This window comes from Moschus berezovskii, chromosome 10, assembly GCF_049115385.1.
Source record: "Moschus berezovskii isolate FMDL1 chromosome 10, NW_MosBer_1.0, whole genome shotgun sequence".
NCBI lineage: Eukaryota > Metazoa > Chordata > Mammalia > Artiodactyla > Moschidae > Moschus > Moschus berezovskii.
The window spans coordinates 96,546,236-96,565,092 of NC_142469.1; the positions used below are offsets into that span (position 1 = coordinate 96,546,236).

An 18,857-nucleotide genomic window follows, 5' to 3' on the forward strand; every position below is an offset into this window, starting at 1 on the left:
AAAGTGAAGCTCCAATACTTTGGCCACCTTATGCAAAGAGTTGATTTACTGGAAAAGACCCTGATGCTGGGAAAGATAGAGGGCAAGAGGAGACAGGGACAACAGAGGATAAGATGGTCGAATGGCATCACTGACTCAGTGGACACGAGTTTGAGCAAGCTCTGGGAGATGGTGAAGGACAGGGAAGCCTGCCGTGCTGCAGTTTATGTGGTCACAGAGAGTCGGACCTGACTTGGTGACTGAACAGCAACAACGATAAGCACTGAAGCTTACTTGATACCGGGTTCCCTCAGGGCTCAGCTCTTGACTAATTTTCTGTCTATACTTACTTATTTAATCTAAGTCTCCAAGCTTTTAACACCCCTTTATATACCAAGGACTCTGAATATTTGGCCCCCTCCTGTCTCTTATCTCCTGCTACCCACTCCGCATATTTGCTGGGGTGTGAAACAGTCTCATACTTACCTTCCCCCAGACTGAACTCCATCTTTCCTCCCAAATCTGCTTCATTGCCCTTCCATCTCAACTGATGGAAACTCCATTTTTCCAACTGCTTGGTTGAAAAATCATAGTGTCATTTATGACTCCCCTTCCTTCATAATCAATATCTAATGCTAAAAATTATCTTTGTTCTGCCCTTGAAATATACTCAGAATCCATTTCTTACCATCTCTATAGCTACAACCTTTGTTCAAGCCACTCTCCCCGGATCACTGAAATGATTTCTCTGACTTATCCCCTCTATGACCAGTCTAGCCATATCCTCACACAGCACCAGAATGATGCTGTTAAAAGAGTGATTCTGTCATTCCTCTGGTAAGAAAGTAGATGGGAAAAGACCATTAGGATATAACAGAGAAAATTAAGGATGCTAAAAGTGCATTTAAGGAATGTGACAAAGTGCAAAGAAACAAAACTGGGAAAAAATGGAGGCTTAACTACAGGCACAAGAATATTTTGAATAATTTTATGCCAATAATTTTGAAAACTTACTCAAAGGAACAAGTTCTCAGAAAGTATGATTAGCATTATTGACCCAATTATAATTTTGAAAGCCTGACTATTTCTTAAACCATTTTTGCTTCTGCTGCTGCTGCTAAGTCACTTCAGTCGTGTCCGACTCTGTGTGACCCCATAGACGGAAGCTCACCAGGCTCCCCCGTCCCTGGGATTCTCCAGGCAAGAACACTGGGGTGGGTTGCCATTTCCTTCTCCAATGTGTGAAAGTGAAAAGTGAAAGTCGCTCAGTCGTGTCCGGCCCCTAGCGACCCCATGGAGGGAGGCTGTTTTTTTTTTTTTTTAACAAGAGTAAAAAACAAACAATAATGATTGCTCTTACAGAGTTGAGATTATACTACAGGAGATCAAGCAATAAATAAGATAAATAATTAAATTAGCATTTGAGATGAAGATAATGCTAAAGAGAAAAACTGAATAGGGAAAGGGAAAAGGATGTTGTCCTTTCAAAGAGGGGCCGAGAAAGGATTGACTAAAAGGTGACTTTTCAGTAAAGGCCCATGGAGATGAGGAAGAATGCCTGGAAAATATTTCAGGCAAAGAGACAAGAACATTCCAGAAATGTTGGCAAGGGCAAAGGCCTTCGAGTAGGAACACGCTTGCATATTTGAGATTCTCTTTTCAGTGTGGATTCACTGACTCCCCTGCTTAAAATTGCAACACCACCTTATCTTCCTTGTCCTTCCATCTTCTATTCTAATATAAAATGCCTTTATTTATCATATTTATTATTTCTTAACTGCCTCCTCCTATGAAAAGGCAAGTTATATTAGGGTAGAGGTTTTGTCTGTTTTGCTTATGGGTATATCACAAATGCCTGGAACACTACTTTGCAAATAGAAACAGCTCAATAAATATTTGTTGAAAGAGAGAGAAAAAATCATTTCAGGACCATATGGTCCTGTTCAAAATTACCATAAAATATCCAGTTTATGCCAAAAGGTCCTTGATAATTGGTTATATTTGGTCCTATCCAAAATGCCCATGGAGATATTTGGTCCACATCAAAAGGTCCTTGATATTTGGCCCTGTCCAAAACTATTTGTCCCATAAACAAATATACTCATGGACATTTTGGACCAAATGTGGGCTAACTGCAAACACTGGAAAGAACAGAAAAAAATTAAGAAACCAAATGGATAAAGTAGTTCAGAGTCTAAAATGCTTCCAATAAAGGTAAAATGAGGACTGAGAACTGATGACTGAGTAAGAATCAAAAAGCACCCTCATGAACCTGCCACGGACAGACGGTCCAGGGAAAACTTGACTGGAAGGGGTTCTAGAAAGAATGGGAGAAGTACAGAACCAAAGGAGATTTCAGATAGCACTTTCAGAGAACTTCACTTTTGTCAAAGAAAGAAAAAAGTGGACAGTAGCTCACTGTATACATTATCCAGGACACTGAAACAACCTAAACGTCCATCAACAGAGGAATAGATAAAGAAGATGTGGTACATATATACGATGGAATATTACGCTGCCTCTGCCATGAAAAGGAACAAAACTGGGTCATTTGTAGAGACGTAGGGGGACCTAAAAACTGTCATACAGACTGAAGAAAGCCAAAAAGAGAAAAACAAATATCGTATATTAATGCATATATGTAGAATCTGAAAAAATTGGTATAGATGATCTTATCTACAAAGCAGAAAACAAAGATACAGATGTAAAGAGCAAACATGTAGATACCAAGGGGGAAGGGAAGGAATGGAATGAATTGGGAGATTGTGATTGACATAAATACACTATTGAGCCTATGTATAAAATTGATAACTAATGAGAACCTACTGTATAGCACAGGGAACTCTACCCATTGGTCTGTGATGACCCAAGTGGGAAGGAAATCTAAAAAAAGGGGGATACATGCATGTATAGCAGATTCACTTTGCTGTACAGAAACTAACACAACATTATAAAGCAACTATACCCCAGTAAAATTTTTTTTTTTAATGGATAATAGCTGAAAGGAGGGGTAAGGTTAAGAAAGAGGCTATTAAGAATAATGACACTATATTTCATGTGGGTGGGGAAAATCCAGCAGAGAAAGAGAGAGAAAAAATAAAGAAGTAAAGTACTAGAGGAATTATCTTCTGGAACAGAGCTGGGAGGATGGGATCCACTGTACATGCGGAGGGGCTGGCCTCAGCTTGGAGCACAGATGGTTCATCCATAGTAACAGGAGAGGAGACGAAGTATTCGGTCACAGATGCATGTAGGTGGGTTGATGTGGTCGTGGGAGCTTGCGGAAATTCTTTTTCGACTGCTTCTATTTTCTCAGAGAAATAGGAAGCGGTGTCATCAGCTAAGAGTAAGGATGAAGGAGGAGGTGTGGAAGGTTTGAGGAGAAAAGGTATAAAATAGTTGTCCCAGAAATGCAGAGGGAAGAGAGTCCAAAAATGCCTTTGGAGTGCCAGGGAGCATTAAGGGCCCACTTGGGTTAGTCAGAGTGCCTGGGGGTGTGTTTATCTCTAACCACACTCAACTCCACGAACGTGGGCAGGAGCTAGGCTGAGAGCTGGCTTTAACCAAAAAGTCACCTGGTGGATCAGATGTTAAAGAATCTGCCTGCAATGCAGGAGACTTGGGTTCAATCCCTGGCTCTGGAAATCCCCTGGAGAAGGGAATGGCAACCCATATTCTTGCCTGGAGAATTCCATGGACAGAGGAGCCTGATGGGCTACAGTCCCCTGGGGTTGCCAAGAGTTGAACATGATTGAGCAACTAACACTTTTCACTTTTTCTTGTTTAACCAGGAGAGAAGAACAAAGTGAGACCTGGTTGTTGGTTTATTTTCCACATATACAGTTAACCCCCACCATGACTCAGTAAATGAGATACACAAATTCAACTGCACAAGATGCAGGGTTGCATCAGTGAGATGTTAGTGAAAAAAACAGCATTTTAAGTTAGGACTGTATTATCACAAGACGCAGAGGAAGAGTGTTAGAACTTACACAAAGCACAACAAAACATGAATTGAGAAAATAAAGTCTCAAATGGCTAAGAGATCATCAAGGCCTAATCCCACCACTTTTGAAGGCTACTAGTAAGCCCTCCCCTCACCCTGATCCTCACTTCTTAAGCACCAGGACGTAAGAACTTGGTGACTTGGTTTGCCTTCCTATGAGAATGGAGGTGGAAAAGAGGTCTGGAGCCAATGGCCAATCCCACTATTATGTAAATACACACTGTCTACAGCCTTATATTTTCGAAGACAACAATATAGCAAAAGAAATAACAAAAGTAAATGCAGATGAAAAAATAACACAGAGCTATCGGAAAACAACTTGGGAAATGAATCTACTGAGATTGTCATAACAAGTACAGAAGAGGGAAATGCAAATCAAAGAATTTCTAGGAAAATGGGACATCTCTGAACCAGAATGAATGGGTGCCTGGGTCAGCACAAGTTCCAGACTATACTAGTGAAACAAGGGTATTATGAGTTAGCTGTTAATAAATAATAAATTGTAACCTGCTGAAGCTCCAATACCCTGACCACCTGATGCAAAGAGCTGACTCACTGGAAAAGACCCTGATACTTGGAAAGATTGAGGATAAGAGAAGGGGGTGACAGAGGACAAGATGATTGGATGGCATCATTGATTCAATGGAGATGGTGAAGGACAGGGAAGCCTGGCATGCTGTAGACCGTGGAGTCACAGATTCAGACACAACTTAGCAACTGAACAACAACAATCTACCTTCATTGATCAGGTTTGCTTTAATAAAATTTGTAGGTCCTCCCAGTATGACACAACCTTAACAAAACCTCCCAGTATCACACAACCTTAACAAAAAGATGTTGGCCAAGCTGAATTTAGGAACTTGGAGTCAGCTGTGTCCCGTTTGAGCTCCAGCTGGTTAAGACTGGTTAGGTCCACTGACCTTCCATCTGACCATGGGCGAATGTCCGCATGGGGACCTTGTGATGTCAGAGGGCCCAAAACTCCACTCTCTCATCACACTAGTGCCACACTTCCTGAACATGGGGCCCATGAAGAGGTCTGTGCCTTAATCGCATCTGCACAGAACGAGGATCACCTTATCTCCAGTGACCCTTCCCACGCTCAGCTTTATCCCATAAATACTCAGAACGCCTCACCTTCAGGGAGATGGATCTGAAATTTGTTCTCTCATCTCCTCAATTGGCTGCCTTGTGAATAAACCCTTTCTCTGCTGCAAATCTTAGTGTCTCAACCTTTGACTTGCTGAGTAATGGGCAAACACACCTGATTTGGTAACACTAGAACCGTTACGCTGGAAGGTTTTCCAGCCAGAGTATTTACCTTGTGTTGCTCACGTTTCCGTTGTATTGTGTTTGCTGTTTCCTCGTGAACCTGCTGAATGGTTATTTCCTCTTTTAGGGCCACCTCTGCTCTGTATAACCAGGCCCCTATTGTGCCCAGAGGTGCAGGAAGAGACTTATCAAGTTGTATATGCCAATCGAAGAGCTGAAATACAAAGTAGAAAGACAGTGTCTTAACACAAAAGACAATTCCTAAAATTCCCCCAAATGATTTAAAAGCCTACAAAATGCTCTAAGTTATTAATTTTGGGTTAATTTAATAAATACCAAGTAAGAAAATATCTGTGTCCTAATCTAATGTTTTGAAAAGTTCAGAACACAGATACTTTCCTTCAAAATCTCCTACATAATGAGAACAGGTCCAGAAAAATCAGGGTCATCTAGACATTTCGGCAGGAAAATGAGAATTCAGGATTCTTTCTACAAAAATGTAATTCTCTAATGATTTCATCATTTCTCCCACTTATCTGATTCTCAGGTACTGCTTCACAGCTTACTGGAATGATGCAGGGGATGGGTTGGGATCTAACTTATTCTTTAATAGAGTTTAATGGAAAAAGTTGGATTATAAAAATGAAAAAGGAATAAGTACGAGGCAAATATTCCCACGAGGGAGAGAAGTTTCAGAGGTTTTGAAATTTCGGACTTAATGTTTGAAAAATATTAAAATGAAAGTTACAGAGCAATTTTCCTTCAAGTTCTAGACCAGATAAGAACATAAGCTTAAATTAAATAATATAAAAATAAAGGTGAATACAGGAAGATAATTAACTGTTGATGAAATCTTGTTACAGAACTTGGAGAAATTGAGGCCTCACTTGTGGGGAGGTACTTCTAAACAACCCAGGATTCAATTGGATGAAAGGAGAGATGGTCTTTCAGGATTTCAGTGGGTCAACGGTGATATTACAATAAGACAGGCAAAGCAGGGAAAGAGCGGTTAAACAGGCACTTCCACTAACTTGAAGGGAAATGACAAGGGAACCAAGACCATCCCACTGGTGAAACTTCCCACCACAGCCAGAGCATGAGGACCTGATGGAACATCACGGTGAAGAAAGAGATGATAGAAATACTCCTGACTAACTTGAGTCCCAGTGAAACGGATTATCGGAGGACTTACCCTGGAGGACGCTCTGTCCCAGGCCTGTTTAACCAATGCTTGGTCAAGTGACAATTTACCATCTCTATGTAATGGCTGTAATAAGGGTTCAATCTGTTTCCTCTTCATTTCATATTGAACTCTGAAATGCTTAAATGACTAAAAGAGGAAAAACAGCAAGAACATGGCAGTCAGTCAAAAAAAGCAAAAGCAAAGGAAACCATGTTTCCTAAATAACAATCCTTTATATTTGGATAACGTTCAATAAATGTTGCTGATAATAAATAACGACAATCATGATACAGCCAGCATTCATCTAGCCCTGAGGATGACCCTGGCCCCTTGCTAAGTGCCTCCTGCACATTATCGTCTCTGGCTTCCCATCACACTACAAGCTAGACAAGCCCCAGTATCACTACCACAGTAAGCCCAGGGGCGACTTGGCAAACACAAGCAGTAGAGACAGCACTCAAGGCTAGGATTTCTCATTCCTCGGTAAATAATCTACAAACCAGTCCCTGCTCATGAAGAAATAATAAACAAGAGTATAAAGCTATGTTCATAATCAAAATTGTTGTTTTACTTTAAAGTACCAGTTTACAAATAGAAATTGCATACATCAAAAAAAAAAAATACAGAATTAGTGGAATCCTAATTTGTATTTAAGCAAATTTGTATAAAGAGGTTTACTTTCTGTAATAACCCTTTGCTTTAATTTTATGATGTTAAAATACTAAATGTTATATCTTTCTTTCGTCACAGTATGGTTAACATAAATTTGTAACATGTAGACTTAACTGTAAGTCTAATATTAATATAACCTAAGAAAGGTTAGTGACTTTAATGAAACCCCTGCATTTTATATCATATTAACCCACCCTAAAATATGTTTCAAAGTCTACATATGAATTGACAATGTCATTGAATGTGCATTTAATGTCTTTAATATTAAAAATAATAAGGAACATGAGAATAGCTCCCATAGAAATCTAACAGATAGTACATTTGAAAGAACTTCTAAATCACTAAGTACACAAACATGTAAATTCACGTGAAGAACACTTGGGGGAGATGGTGAATAAATATTTTACCACAAATTTTACCTACCATTCACTATAACTTAATGTAATTTTAAAGTACCAAAACATATAGTCAGTCTTAAATTTTATTCTACAGAATTCTACCTACAGAAAAACTGGAAAAAACACTATTAATTGATAAGTACAAACATTAGATTCTGATTACATAATCAACATACAAATGAAAGAAAATATTCCCTATGTGGTCTAACCCTGTTTAAGATACTGATCTGAAAGGAATGTTTCTGTTTTATACTTTTCTGATACTTAGATTTCCTCTTATAAATTAACTTCTGTACAATGGTAACTTTATAACTTGGAATTTATTTTTTGACAATTTATGCTAAAACTGAAACTCACTAATGGACTAAAAAAGGACATTCATTCTGTTCTTGCTTTCGTAGCCTCAATTTACTGATTTAATCATTTTAATGTTCCCAGAAAATTATCTTTTTTGAGAAAAATTATAATGAGCTTCAGCAAAAGGAACACACATATAAGAATGTACTTATTGCATTTCCAAGTCCATCAAATATAATACTGATGAAACCATCCATCTAAATTCAGGCACACTTTATAGATATGATTATATAAAATCACACACTAATTCTAACAGCTAAATCTTTTATCATCTGCCGTTTCACATCTCTTACATCATTCACCTTTTTTTTGTAGCAAAAATTGTCAAAATACATTGTAAATTAGAATATACCATAGTTTTGCCACTGAAACGCAATGATATTTTAAGCAGGAGAAAATGTCAGTGCTACACAGAGTACGTCACAATTTAATGGAAAAAAACCAAAACTTCTTAGAGGATTTTGGAAGTGGAAATTGGAAGCTGAAATCTAATTAATGACAGTGTGATGAAACTGGGAGAAAAAGCAACCACAACAGCAGCAACACTGGACTCAGGCTGAATGCAGCAGTGTTGAGTGAGGCAGGTAGCAGGAGAAACTGATCTTACTAACGGACCTACTCCAACTCTTTATTTGCAATTTCTATTTAATTCAGCTTATCCTATAGAAATTTTCAATTTGCCACTGAAGTCACATTTTGGTGGAATTTCTTATGAGGTAACATTTGTAAGGTCATGTGTTATATAAAAACAATGGCTAGATTTGTGTTTTAGATCGTCTACAAGACTGAGTTCTGGGAAAGTTATGAAGCCTCAGAACTCTACATAACGTGACACATATAATTTAACACTACCAACTCCAGCTCTGGGTGTATATCCAAAGCAAATGAAAACAAAGTATCAAAGGGACACACATGCACTCTCACATTTATAGGAGCACTGTTACCACAGTCAATTGATAGAAACAATCTAAGTGCCCATTAACAGAAGAACTGGCAAAGAAGATGCGGTGTATATATACAATGGCATAGTATTCAGCCATGAGAAAAAAGGAAGTGACAACATGGGTGAAACTTAAAGATGCTGTACTAAGCAAGATAAGGTAGAGAAAAACAAAGATTGTATAATATCATTTATATATGGAATCTAAAAAGTCAAACTCCTAAAAACAGAGAGCAAAATGATGGTTACCAGAGATTGGGGGTGGAGGGGACAGGATGGATATTTAAGTATACAGACTGGAAAGGTTTAGGGTATATGAGTCCTAGATTCCAAATGCACAGTACAGTGAATATGAACAATAGTATTATAATCCGTTCCGTTCCGTTCCGTCGCTCAGTCGTGTCCGACTCTTTGCGACCCCGTGGACTGTAGCCTAACCAGGCTTCTCCATCCATGGGATTCTCCAGGCAAGAATTTCATCAAAATTGCTAAGAGACTGGAACTTAAACATCTCATCCACTAAAAATAAACGATAATAATGTCACAAAATAGAGGTGCTAATTATTGTTATAACGGCAAACATATTACAATACATAAATGCATTAAATTTAAAACTACGTATTTACATAGAAATATGATTTAATTATATGGAGAAGACTCTTGAGAGTCCCTTGGACTGCAAGGAGGTCCAACCAGTCTATTCTCAAGGAGATCAGTCCTGGGTGTTCATTGGAAGGACTGATGCTAAAACTGAAACTGCAATACTTTGGCTACCTCATGCGACGAGGTGACTCACTGGAAAAGACCCTGATGCTGGGAGGGATTGGGGGCAGGAGGAGACGGGGACGACAGAGAATGAGATGGCTGGATGGCATCACCGCCTCGATGGACATGAGTTTGAGTGAACTCCGGGAGCTGTTGATGGACAGGGACGCCTGGTGTGCTGTGATTCATGGGGTCGCAAAGAGTCGGACACGACTGAGCGACTGAACTGAACTGAAACTTAAGATAATGTATATTATTTTTAAAAGACATTTCTCATTAACATCACTTGAAAGATTAAACATAGATTAAATGATATATGTGGCTCTTACTCATGAAAGGCTTTTAAGAAAAGTGAAATATCTCTTCCATACATTACCTGATATTCATCCTGCAAACTTGAGTCTGTCATCTGTGCCCTTGTCAAATCTCTTTCAAATTGTTCTATCCAAACTTTCATCTCCTTCAAAATTAGCCTGTCTTCTCTCTAGAAACCAGCAGACATTACAATTTTATTAGTAACTGTGCATTTACTTAATTGCTGATTAATGCCTGACTGATCCTGGAATACACTGAATATTTAATAAGCTCCAAATGTCTCTGAAAAACTTTCTCCTTCCCTGCCCTCACCTCTTCCGGAGAATAAGAAGCAAAAATTAATTCTATAAAAAATCTTAATTATCATAGTGAATACCAAAATTGTCTACCTCCATTGTTCTTCTCAAGAAACATTAATTTAATTAAGAAAATATTCTCCCAAGGAAATGTGGTAAGCCCAAAAATACTCAGAAAAAGCAGTGGCTGGAATGGGAGTGGAAATAGGCCTGTGGTTGCGTCTTGATAATCCAGAGGACTGATCAAGATAAGATTAATTTTGACTGAATTAAAGGAGTTACACTCAGAGTAACATTGGATTACTTGTGTACATTATGTTTAAAAACATTATGCGATAACATAAGCCCCATGAGGGCAGAAAGCACATCTATCTTGCTCAATATGGCATTCCCAAACCCTGGCAACATGAAACCTATAAGATATTTACCAGATCATCCGCTGAATGAATGCATACAAGCTACCTCTCACATCTCAAAAATGAAAAGGAACTGGAGAGTTACATACTTGTTTCCACAAATAGTAGTAGCTAGTCTAGCACTGATGTAGTGAAAATATCCTAAATTGTCGTTAAGACTTCTTATCAGGTAAGAATGCCAGAGTAATCACAGACACATTTAACATGACTTTTTGGCACTTAACTCTCCGTTACAACATCTCATCTGATGATCACAGCCCTACGACAGATTGAAATGGCTGTCTGCTGACAGGTGAAATGGCAGAGGAGAAAGTGCTGGCTATGGAGGCAGGCGAAACTGGTTTCAAACTCTGGTCCTGATGTGTGTTAGCTCTGTGAATTCAGATATAATTTTTTAAAATCCTCTGTTCTGTTGCACCATCATCTGGGTAGTCATGGCACCCCCTTCACATGGTTTTGAGGCGAATTAGAGATTCTTTGTCAACACATCCAGAGCAGAGGTTGCCACAAGTGCTATCGTGATCTGCATCCTCTTTCACTTCCTGGTGTTACAAAGACAACCCTCTTCTGCCTGGAACAATTTCCCCTGGGTGATGACTTCCTCAGAGCTCAGCTCAGGTGCACCCTTCTCTAAGAAGCTTTTTTCTGATCCACAGATCTGAGTTATGAGTTTCTGTTTTGCCAGTGGTGCTCAAACTTTAGTGAACACTAGAGTCACCTGGAGAGCTTGCGAAGGAGAGGACTGGGCACACCAGTCAGGTTTTCTGGCTTAGTGTATCTTGAGAATGTATATTTATTACAAGTTTCCAGGTGAACCTGATGCTGCTGGCTTAGGGACCACACGTTGAGAACATTTTTCTATGATCTTGCAACAATCTGATCTCAAATATTCACCCCAAATACATTGTATTTCATTGTCCCTCCTCCATCCTCCATTCAGCATTCCAAACCACATATGTATCTTTTTTTCTTCAGACTAAATAGCAGTCTGGCACCTGGTGCCACTCAATAGATAATTGTGGAATAAATTTGATTGGTAACATAGTCAGAGGACAAAATGGAATAGGAGGACTCCAAAGTCTCAGCACTTCCCATGATGGCTCTTCTGAATGAATAAGGCAATGGTATCAAGGCGCATGTTCTGTTATTGGTTGACTTTCATGCGCACAACAGCATTAATGACATATTTTCTGAGCTCAGAGGAACACAAAGCTCTTGTTCTACCTTCAAGGAACCTGAGCTCAATATGACCACTGGTGGAGCTTATCAAAGTGAGCATGCGGCTTTGACTCTCCAAAGACAGGCTCATCATAAGCTTTTCTTCACCAATTGAAATTATTTCACAAAATCATCTGAGAGAAAAAAAATGTGTTCTTAAGATAACTTTATTAGAGTATGTTCAACAAATGACTTTTTATTCTGGTGTGGAAGTGCAAATTGCAATAAGGTTAAAAAGCATGCAGCTCTGTATACACTTAGCATTCTCCTTTTAAAGGAAAATGAAAGATTTAGACTTAGATTTCAAAACTCATTTAGTTGAGTGGTTTTTCTTCAATTGGTAACTTCCACACACATTCAGAGACATGGAGGTCTGTTTGCCTAGAGACCATCTAAATGCCAAATAACCAAACTGTTAGCATTCTCACTACTTTTTCTTTTCTCTCTCACTCACTCACTGAAATGCATACATTATATGCTTTGTAGTGCACTTATATATACTTAAAATCATGCTTCATGAAGCATGAAATAAAATTTTTACTTCTAATTTTTTATTCCAGTGTTGGCACAAAGTCTATTGTGTTGATAAATCCTTAACTTCAGGCCTAAGTAGAAAAACGGAAGTAACTTGGACATGGGAAAGAATTCTTAATCATGAATTCCACAAATATTTTTTGAGCACTTACCATGTTCCATGAACTTTACTAAACCATGCTACTCGATATTGAGCAGAAGAGTTGTGATGAAACTCAAGCTAATTGAAAACTTACCTTTTTCAATTAATTATTTCCTATTAATACTTTAAAATGAAAAAATAAAGTTTTAACTTAATTTTTATTTTCCAAGTCACACATAAAGAAATAATAGTTATTTTAATTTTTCCTTTTGTTAGTGCTATTATTATTAAAAAGAAATTAATTAATGCCATCTTATAATTAAAGATTAGTGGGAAAGTCCATGGGAGTAGCTTAGGCTGTAACTAATATTTAAGAATACATATGTTATTTTTCTACTAGAAAGGAAAAGGAAATAACAGAATAAAGGTATTAAAATAAATGTGTATATAAAGACAAATACATGCAAAGGGATGGCTAACAAGCTATATAGAATGCAGAATGTCTGAAAGAAGTCACTAATTCAAGATGACTTAAATCTTACCTTAAGAATTTGGATAGAATTTGTGAAAGATGGGAAACTTGGAAATATTTCCTAACAACATGAAAAGATAACATATAGAAAAATAACATAAATCATGGACAAAAAGTATATAGGAAACACAAAAAATGAAGAGGCATCTGTCTATATAAATAGGCAACAATTGGAAGGGTAGGGTTATTTTAAGATATTTTCACAACTTTTGAAAGTATCAAACTGAATCAAGTAAGGCAACGTAGAATTCTGGCATTTGATGGTTTTGCTTTAATTTTTAATAGTAATATGTGACTATATATATATAACACACATGTCTTAAAAGAGTAAATATTTTGAAGGGAGAACAATGTAAAGAAAAGGTATACGGATTCATATTTTTCTCTATACTGTCATGACATACATCCGTGTATTCCTATACAACTCAGACTGAGCTGTGGTTCTGAAAACAGTAAAATTTATTGAGATTGGGGAAGGAATGAGTGAATAAATAATTGAAAGTTTGAGAAATGAGAGCGAAAAACCAGTGGGTCTATTGCATTTATTAATAATTTAGCACTAATTATCCAAGGAATACTTTTAAGGAAAAAGTTCTTTATCAATTTTACTGACTGAAGTAAGACAAACATGGCACTATCTATTTCCAATCAGAAAATCAGATTTAAAATAGTATCTATAAAATAACTAATTTAAATAAATTCATTAAGGGGAAATAAGGAAGAAAAAGAAGGAAAAATGAAAGCCTGATAGATGTATTGAGGCCAGTATTTTCAAAAATGAATTTAAAAAACTATTTACTAAAACTTGAGTACAAAAGTAATGAGGACTTCAAGGGGATGACATCAACCCTACTTTGTATAGTCTATAAAATCAAGGTTCATTACATAGAATGAGAGGGCCATTAAGTTGCTTTAAACAAAAATAAGTCATACATCATAAAAAATCTTTTTTCTATTTAAAATATTCATATTTAGATGTTCATACTCTACATTATCCATCATTTTAAAAAGGGTAACACTTATAACACACTTTCCTCAAAATTATTTTTTGAACTCTCCTGAAGCAGCCTTCTTTTAGGAAAGAGATGGAAGCTTTTAAAAGAAAAATCAGAATTTATTTTCTAGAGAATGAGATTAATTGCTTAACAATAAAGCTCTTTAGTCAAGTATATTAACAAGTTTAAAGCAGGTGTGTATTTCAAATCTCTGAGGATTTTTACATTAAATCCTTGCTCATGAGCATTAACATAAGTATCTCCCTTTATTTCTCAGACATTACCAGCCACCATGTTTACTGATCTGGAGAGATGATTAATGTCAGAGAAATTAAAACAGTACAAGCTTAGACATCAGGTCAGAAATAAATCCAACTGGCCAACATAAGAACTTTAGATATGACAATCAGATGGAAAACTGGTTTTCTCTGTGCCCTATGAGGGAGTTCGAATAGACCTCCATACAGTTTCTTATTCACAGAGCACCATCCATACCCAATCACATTCTCAAAACCCAGAAACCACCAAATGAATACCATGCACACGACTCAGTCCACACTGGAGTTTGCAAGGAGAGTCTTTTGTTTTCAGTGGTGCTTCTTAGAAACATTATTTTGCCTATTGTAGAATAAGTTACTCTGGTGATCAATACTTGTTCCTTCCAAGCTGGGCAAGGAACAAAGAAAACAGTTTTTTGAAACCACAGTTTTTAAAATAACTAACATAGTTCTATCAAATACCAGATTAACTTCATCCAAGTTACCTAGGAAATACCAGTTACCGTTGTTTCATTTAATTCTTTTAGAAAGATTTCTATTACTGCAAAACCTTTTCCTACTTGAAAACGTTGTTTCCTTCCTTAGATCTGTTTCTAAGAAACACAGTGCATTTTTTCATTTGTTTGTTTTTCTTGCTTCTCTTCATTATAATCTCAAACCTCTCTGAAAACTATAGTTAAGACCTGAACAGTAAACCCTGGTTGAGACCTGAATCGTAAAGACAGAGTGATTGTTTTTAACATGTCTTGAGAATTCATTTATTACTTTCCCTGATGTCATTTTGCCTAATAAATAATTTTAAATTCAGTAGCAAATCCACCTCTCTCTCTAAAAACAAAAAAATCCCAAAACCTAATAGAGTACTTTTAAAAAATAGGAGAATGTAACATCCATTGTTGTTGACAGAATATAGGCATTCTGGTGTGCTGGCTAGAGCGTAAAATGAGACATCCTCCTGAAAGGATCTGACAAAACTGCATGCTCTTTAGTCTAGGAATTCCTCTTTAAGAAAGAGTTGTAGAACAGTTCTTATTACAAAATTGTTCATGGAAGTATGTTTATGATAGCAAAAAATCAGAAATTTTCAACAATTAATATTGGATAAATTACCGTCCATCTTTATGTTCTAGAGAGAATGGCATGAGAAAGGTTTTGTATCACAGAAAAAATAAAATTGTATATATACTACGATTCTATGTTCTAAATTTTTATTTATTTATTTACTTATTTTTTTACTGTACTGGGTCTTCGCTGCTGTGCGGGGTTTTCTTTAGTCGTGGAGAGTAGGGACTGCTCCCTAGTTGAGATGTGTGGGCTTCTCACTGTGGTGGCTTCTCTGGTTGCCGAGCACAGGCTCTAGGCAATCCCGGCTTCAGTAGCTGTGGCATGAGGGCTCAGCAGCTTCCCAGACTCTACGGCGCAGACTTGATAGTTGTGCCGCATGGGCTTACCACCACCATGCAAGTTGCTACTCACTGTAAACATATGGAAGTCACATGGGGGTCTTCTCAGACCAGGGACTGAACCTGTGTCTCTTGCATTGGCCAGCAGATTCTTTATCACTGAGCTACCAGGAAAGTCCCACGACTCTACTTTTGTTAAAATATTTTATATGTTTACATTTACAGGGAACTCACACCAAAGTATTAATTTTTTTAAAAATAGATTCTCTACAGAAGGTTAAGTACAAATAATTTTCTTTTCCTTTTCCCCCCCAATTTTTGTTTTTCTTTATTTATGACAACAAACATGTCATTTGAGTAGTATGAAAAATATGTTATTTAAACTACTGAGTGGCTGAAAAATCTAAGCACAGTGAATAATTAGAACTTTCATAAGTCTGCCTGACTTCCATATGTTTACACTGAGTAGCAACTTACATGGTGGTGGTGGTTTAGTCACTAAGTCATATCCGACTCTTTGCGATCCCATGGACTGTAGCCCACCAGGCTCCTCTGCCTATGGAACTCTCCAGGCAAGAACACTGGAGTGGGTTGCCATTCCCTTCTCCAAGCAACTTACATAATAAATCTAAAAGTCAAAATTGGGTTTTATCAGATTGAACAGAAGAAGGAAACTCAGGATGTAAATGCATAAATAATATGATGATATAAAATTAGTTCACTGGTCAAATTGCTAAAATAAAGTTTCTCGACACTCTTATCTTTCCTAGATTTCAGTTAATATTATACGTATTATACATCCAGCAGTTATTATTAACGATGATTTCTCTGATATAGCCAACACATCGGAGAAAGTTTTCCCTCTAATTTCCTCCCAAGTGTGGGTGATACTGGTCTTCATTCACTTGCTCTCATATTAACATGCATTTGGTTTAATGTTCTGAACACAGCATGATTAAAATCCCGACTCACTGAGTGTGTTACCAATGCTCAAAGAAAAACAGATACTTACATCATTCTCTTGCCCATCAGAGCCTGTACTGTGGATGTCAGGATACTGCTTCAGAAACTGGGCTACATAGGTCATAATAGACTTCTCATCTGGTTTATCCACATCAACATCTGAAAAGAACCAAACCCAAATATGAGAAATTAATAAGCATTTTAAAAGATTTTAATAATACAAACTTTGAAATCTAGCTAATATACCAAAAGACAGTGTCCTAAATGCAGAAGAAAAACAGAATACTATTTCGAGATGGAGAGAGGGAAAACCAGTTTAGTCTGGATAATATACAATGGAAATTTGATGACTCAGAAAGCTGACACATTTTAGCCAAGAGCTGTTAGGAAAGTAGTATGTGTTTCATTTAAATAATTTCAACACTCATCAGAAATATGAGATATACATGTAATTATTCATACATTTTGTCTAGTTACTAAAATACCAATAATATGTACATTACAGAATCAGAGTAAACCGGTAGTATAACAAGTTACAGTCACAGCACTGAATGATAAATGACTATATAGTTTGTATACTATATATGGTCATGTATTAATTTATTTGAGAAAAGAAGGAGATGCCTTATGTCCAAGTCCTTACATAGCTTCTCCATTGTGAAGCCTTCTGTCTAAGCCACTGTACGTTGAACAATGAGTACTTAATTTGAGAGCTGAAAAGATCTCAATCACTGTCATTTTTAAGTATATAGATGTTCATCTAAAAAATAGTAAAAATCAGGCAAGGATATTTATACAAATTTAATAATTACAAAATCAGGGTAAGACTGGATACATTTGGAGATTACAAATACGATATATACACTTATAGAGCAACTACAGCAAAAGAAACTGAACAAACAGAAACCATGAAAATCAAGATATAAAACGTCCCTAATATTTTGTATTGTTTCCTGTGATTTGAAATATAATTTATAGGGATTATCAGTGTAGGCTTTAAGAAGTGGTACAACTCAAAAGACTTAAACAAAGATAATGTATTCTGGAATTCATGAGATGATTCAAAGGGGATTTTAGAAATAATAAGATCACTGATGTGGACAGTGCATGTGAAGAGTACAACTTTCATAACATGTAAACGTGGAAAGAAAGCAACAGTCAATGTATGATTCACTGCAGTACGTGTTTTCAGTATACACGGGACTAAATCATAAAACAATTGCTATTGACTGATATTGGTATTTGGTCTATTAAATCTGTATTCCTACAAGTTTATACATTCAAATTGGCTAAAAATTTTGGAGGGGGAGAGTTCTCATTAAGAAAATTATTACTTTATATCTGGGTTAAGCTTGCATTTGGGCAAACTCAATTTCTGATCTGAGGTTATTGATATTTCTCCCGGCAATCTTGATTCCAGCTTGTGCTTCTTCCAGCCCAGCGTTCCTCATGATGTACTCTGCATATAAGTTAAATAAGCAGGGTGACAATATACAGCCTTGACGTACTCCTTTTCCTATTTGGAACAGTCTGTTGTTCCATGTCCAGTTCTAACTGTTGCTTCCTGACCTGCATACAGGTTTCTCAAGAGGCAGGTCAGGTGGTCTGGTATTCCCATCTCTTTCAGAATTTTCCACAGTTTATTGTGATCCACAAGGCGATGACAGAGAATGAGATGGCAGGATGGCATCACTGACTTGATGGACATGAGTTTGAGTGAACTCCGGGAGTTGGTGATGGACAGGGAGGCCTGGCGTGCTGTGATTCATGGGGTCGCAAAGAGTCGGACACGACTGAGCGACTGAACTGAACTGAACTGAACTGAATTTCTGATCATCAAAGAAAATATTAAGACCTAGTGAATCTGAAAGAACCATTTATATCCTTCTACTCTACTATAGGAAGAAGTTCAGCTCGGATGTATTCTCTGAAGCTGAGGGCTAGGATGTTTGTGGTCTTTCCCCTTGAACTGAGGTGTGCCCTGGATACTAGTGGCTTGTACATGTGCGTGCGTGTGTGCGTGTGTGTGTGTGTGTGTACAGAAACAAGGAACACAGTGGAAACTGGTAGGGGAACAGGCAAGGAGGGGAAACAAGGTCACTAAAATGGCAAGGGATCTCCATGCTGGCCATCATCACATGGAAGCCAAGCAGGCACAGTGTTTTGAGAGCTAGAAATATTCATTCTGAAACCTCATCAAACAGCCACCTTGGTGGCTCAGTGGTAAAGAATCCACCTGCCAGTGCAGGAGGC

The 18,857-nt window shown here is 37.4% G+C and overlaps 1 protein-coding gene across 14 annotated transcripts in view; it reads right to left on the reverse strand.

Moving 5' to 3' along the window:
• Positions 1-18,857, reverse strand: part of SYNE1 (spectrin repeat containing nuclear envelope protein 1) — a 491,794-nt gene that overhangs the window by 348,929 nt on the left and 124,008 nt on the right. For 13 of the 14 annotated variants that reach the window (XM_055433430.2, XM_055433426.2, XM_055433419.2 and 10 more), the window contains 5 exons: positions 16,654-16,763; positions 12,976-13,026; positions 9,949-10,056; positions 6,450-6,587; positions 5,307-5,471 (listed from right to left, as the gene is read on the reverse strand). In XM_055433430.2, the coding sequence (XP_055289405.2) occupies positions 5,307-5,471; positions 6,450-6,587; positions 9,949-10,056; positions 12,976-13,026; positions 16,654-16,763 (572 nt within the window). The remainder of the gene's footprint in view (positions 1-5,306; positions 5,472-6,449; positions 6,588-9,948; positions 10,057-12,975; positions 13,027-16,653; positions 16,764-18,857) is intronic. The other variant, XM_055433423.2, reaches the window with a different exon arrangement.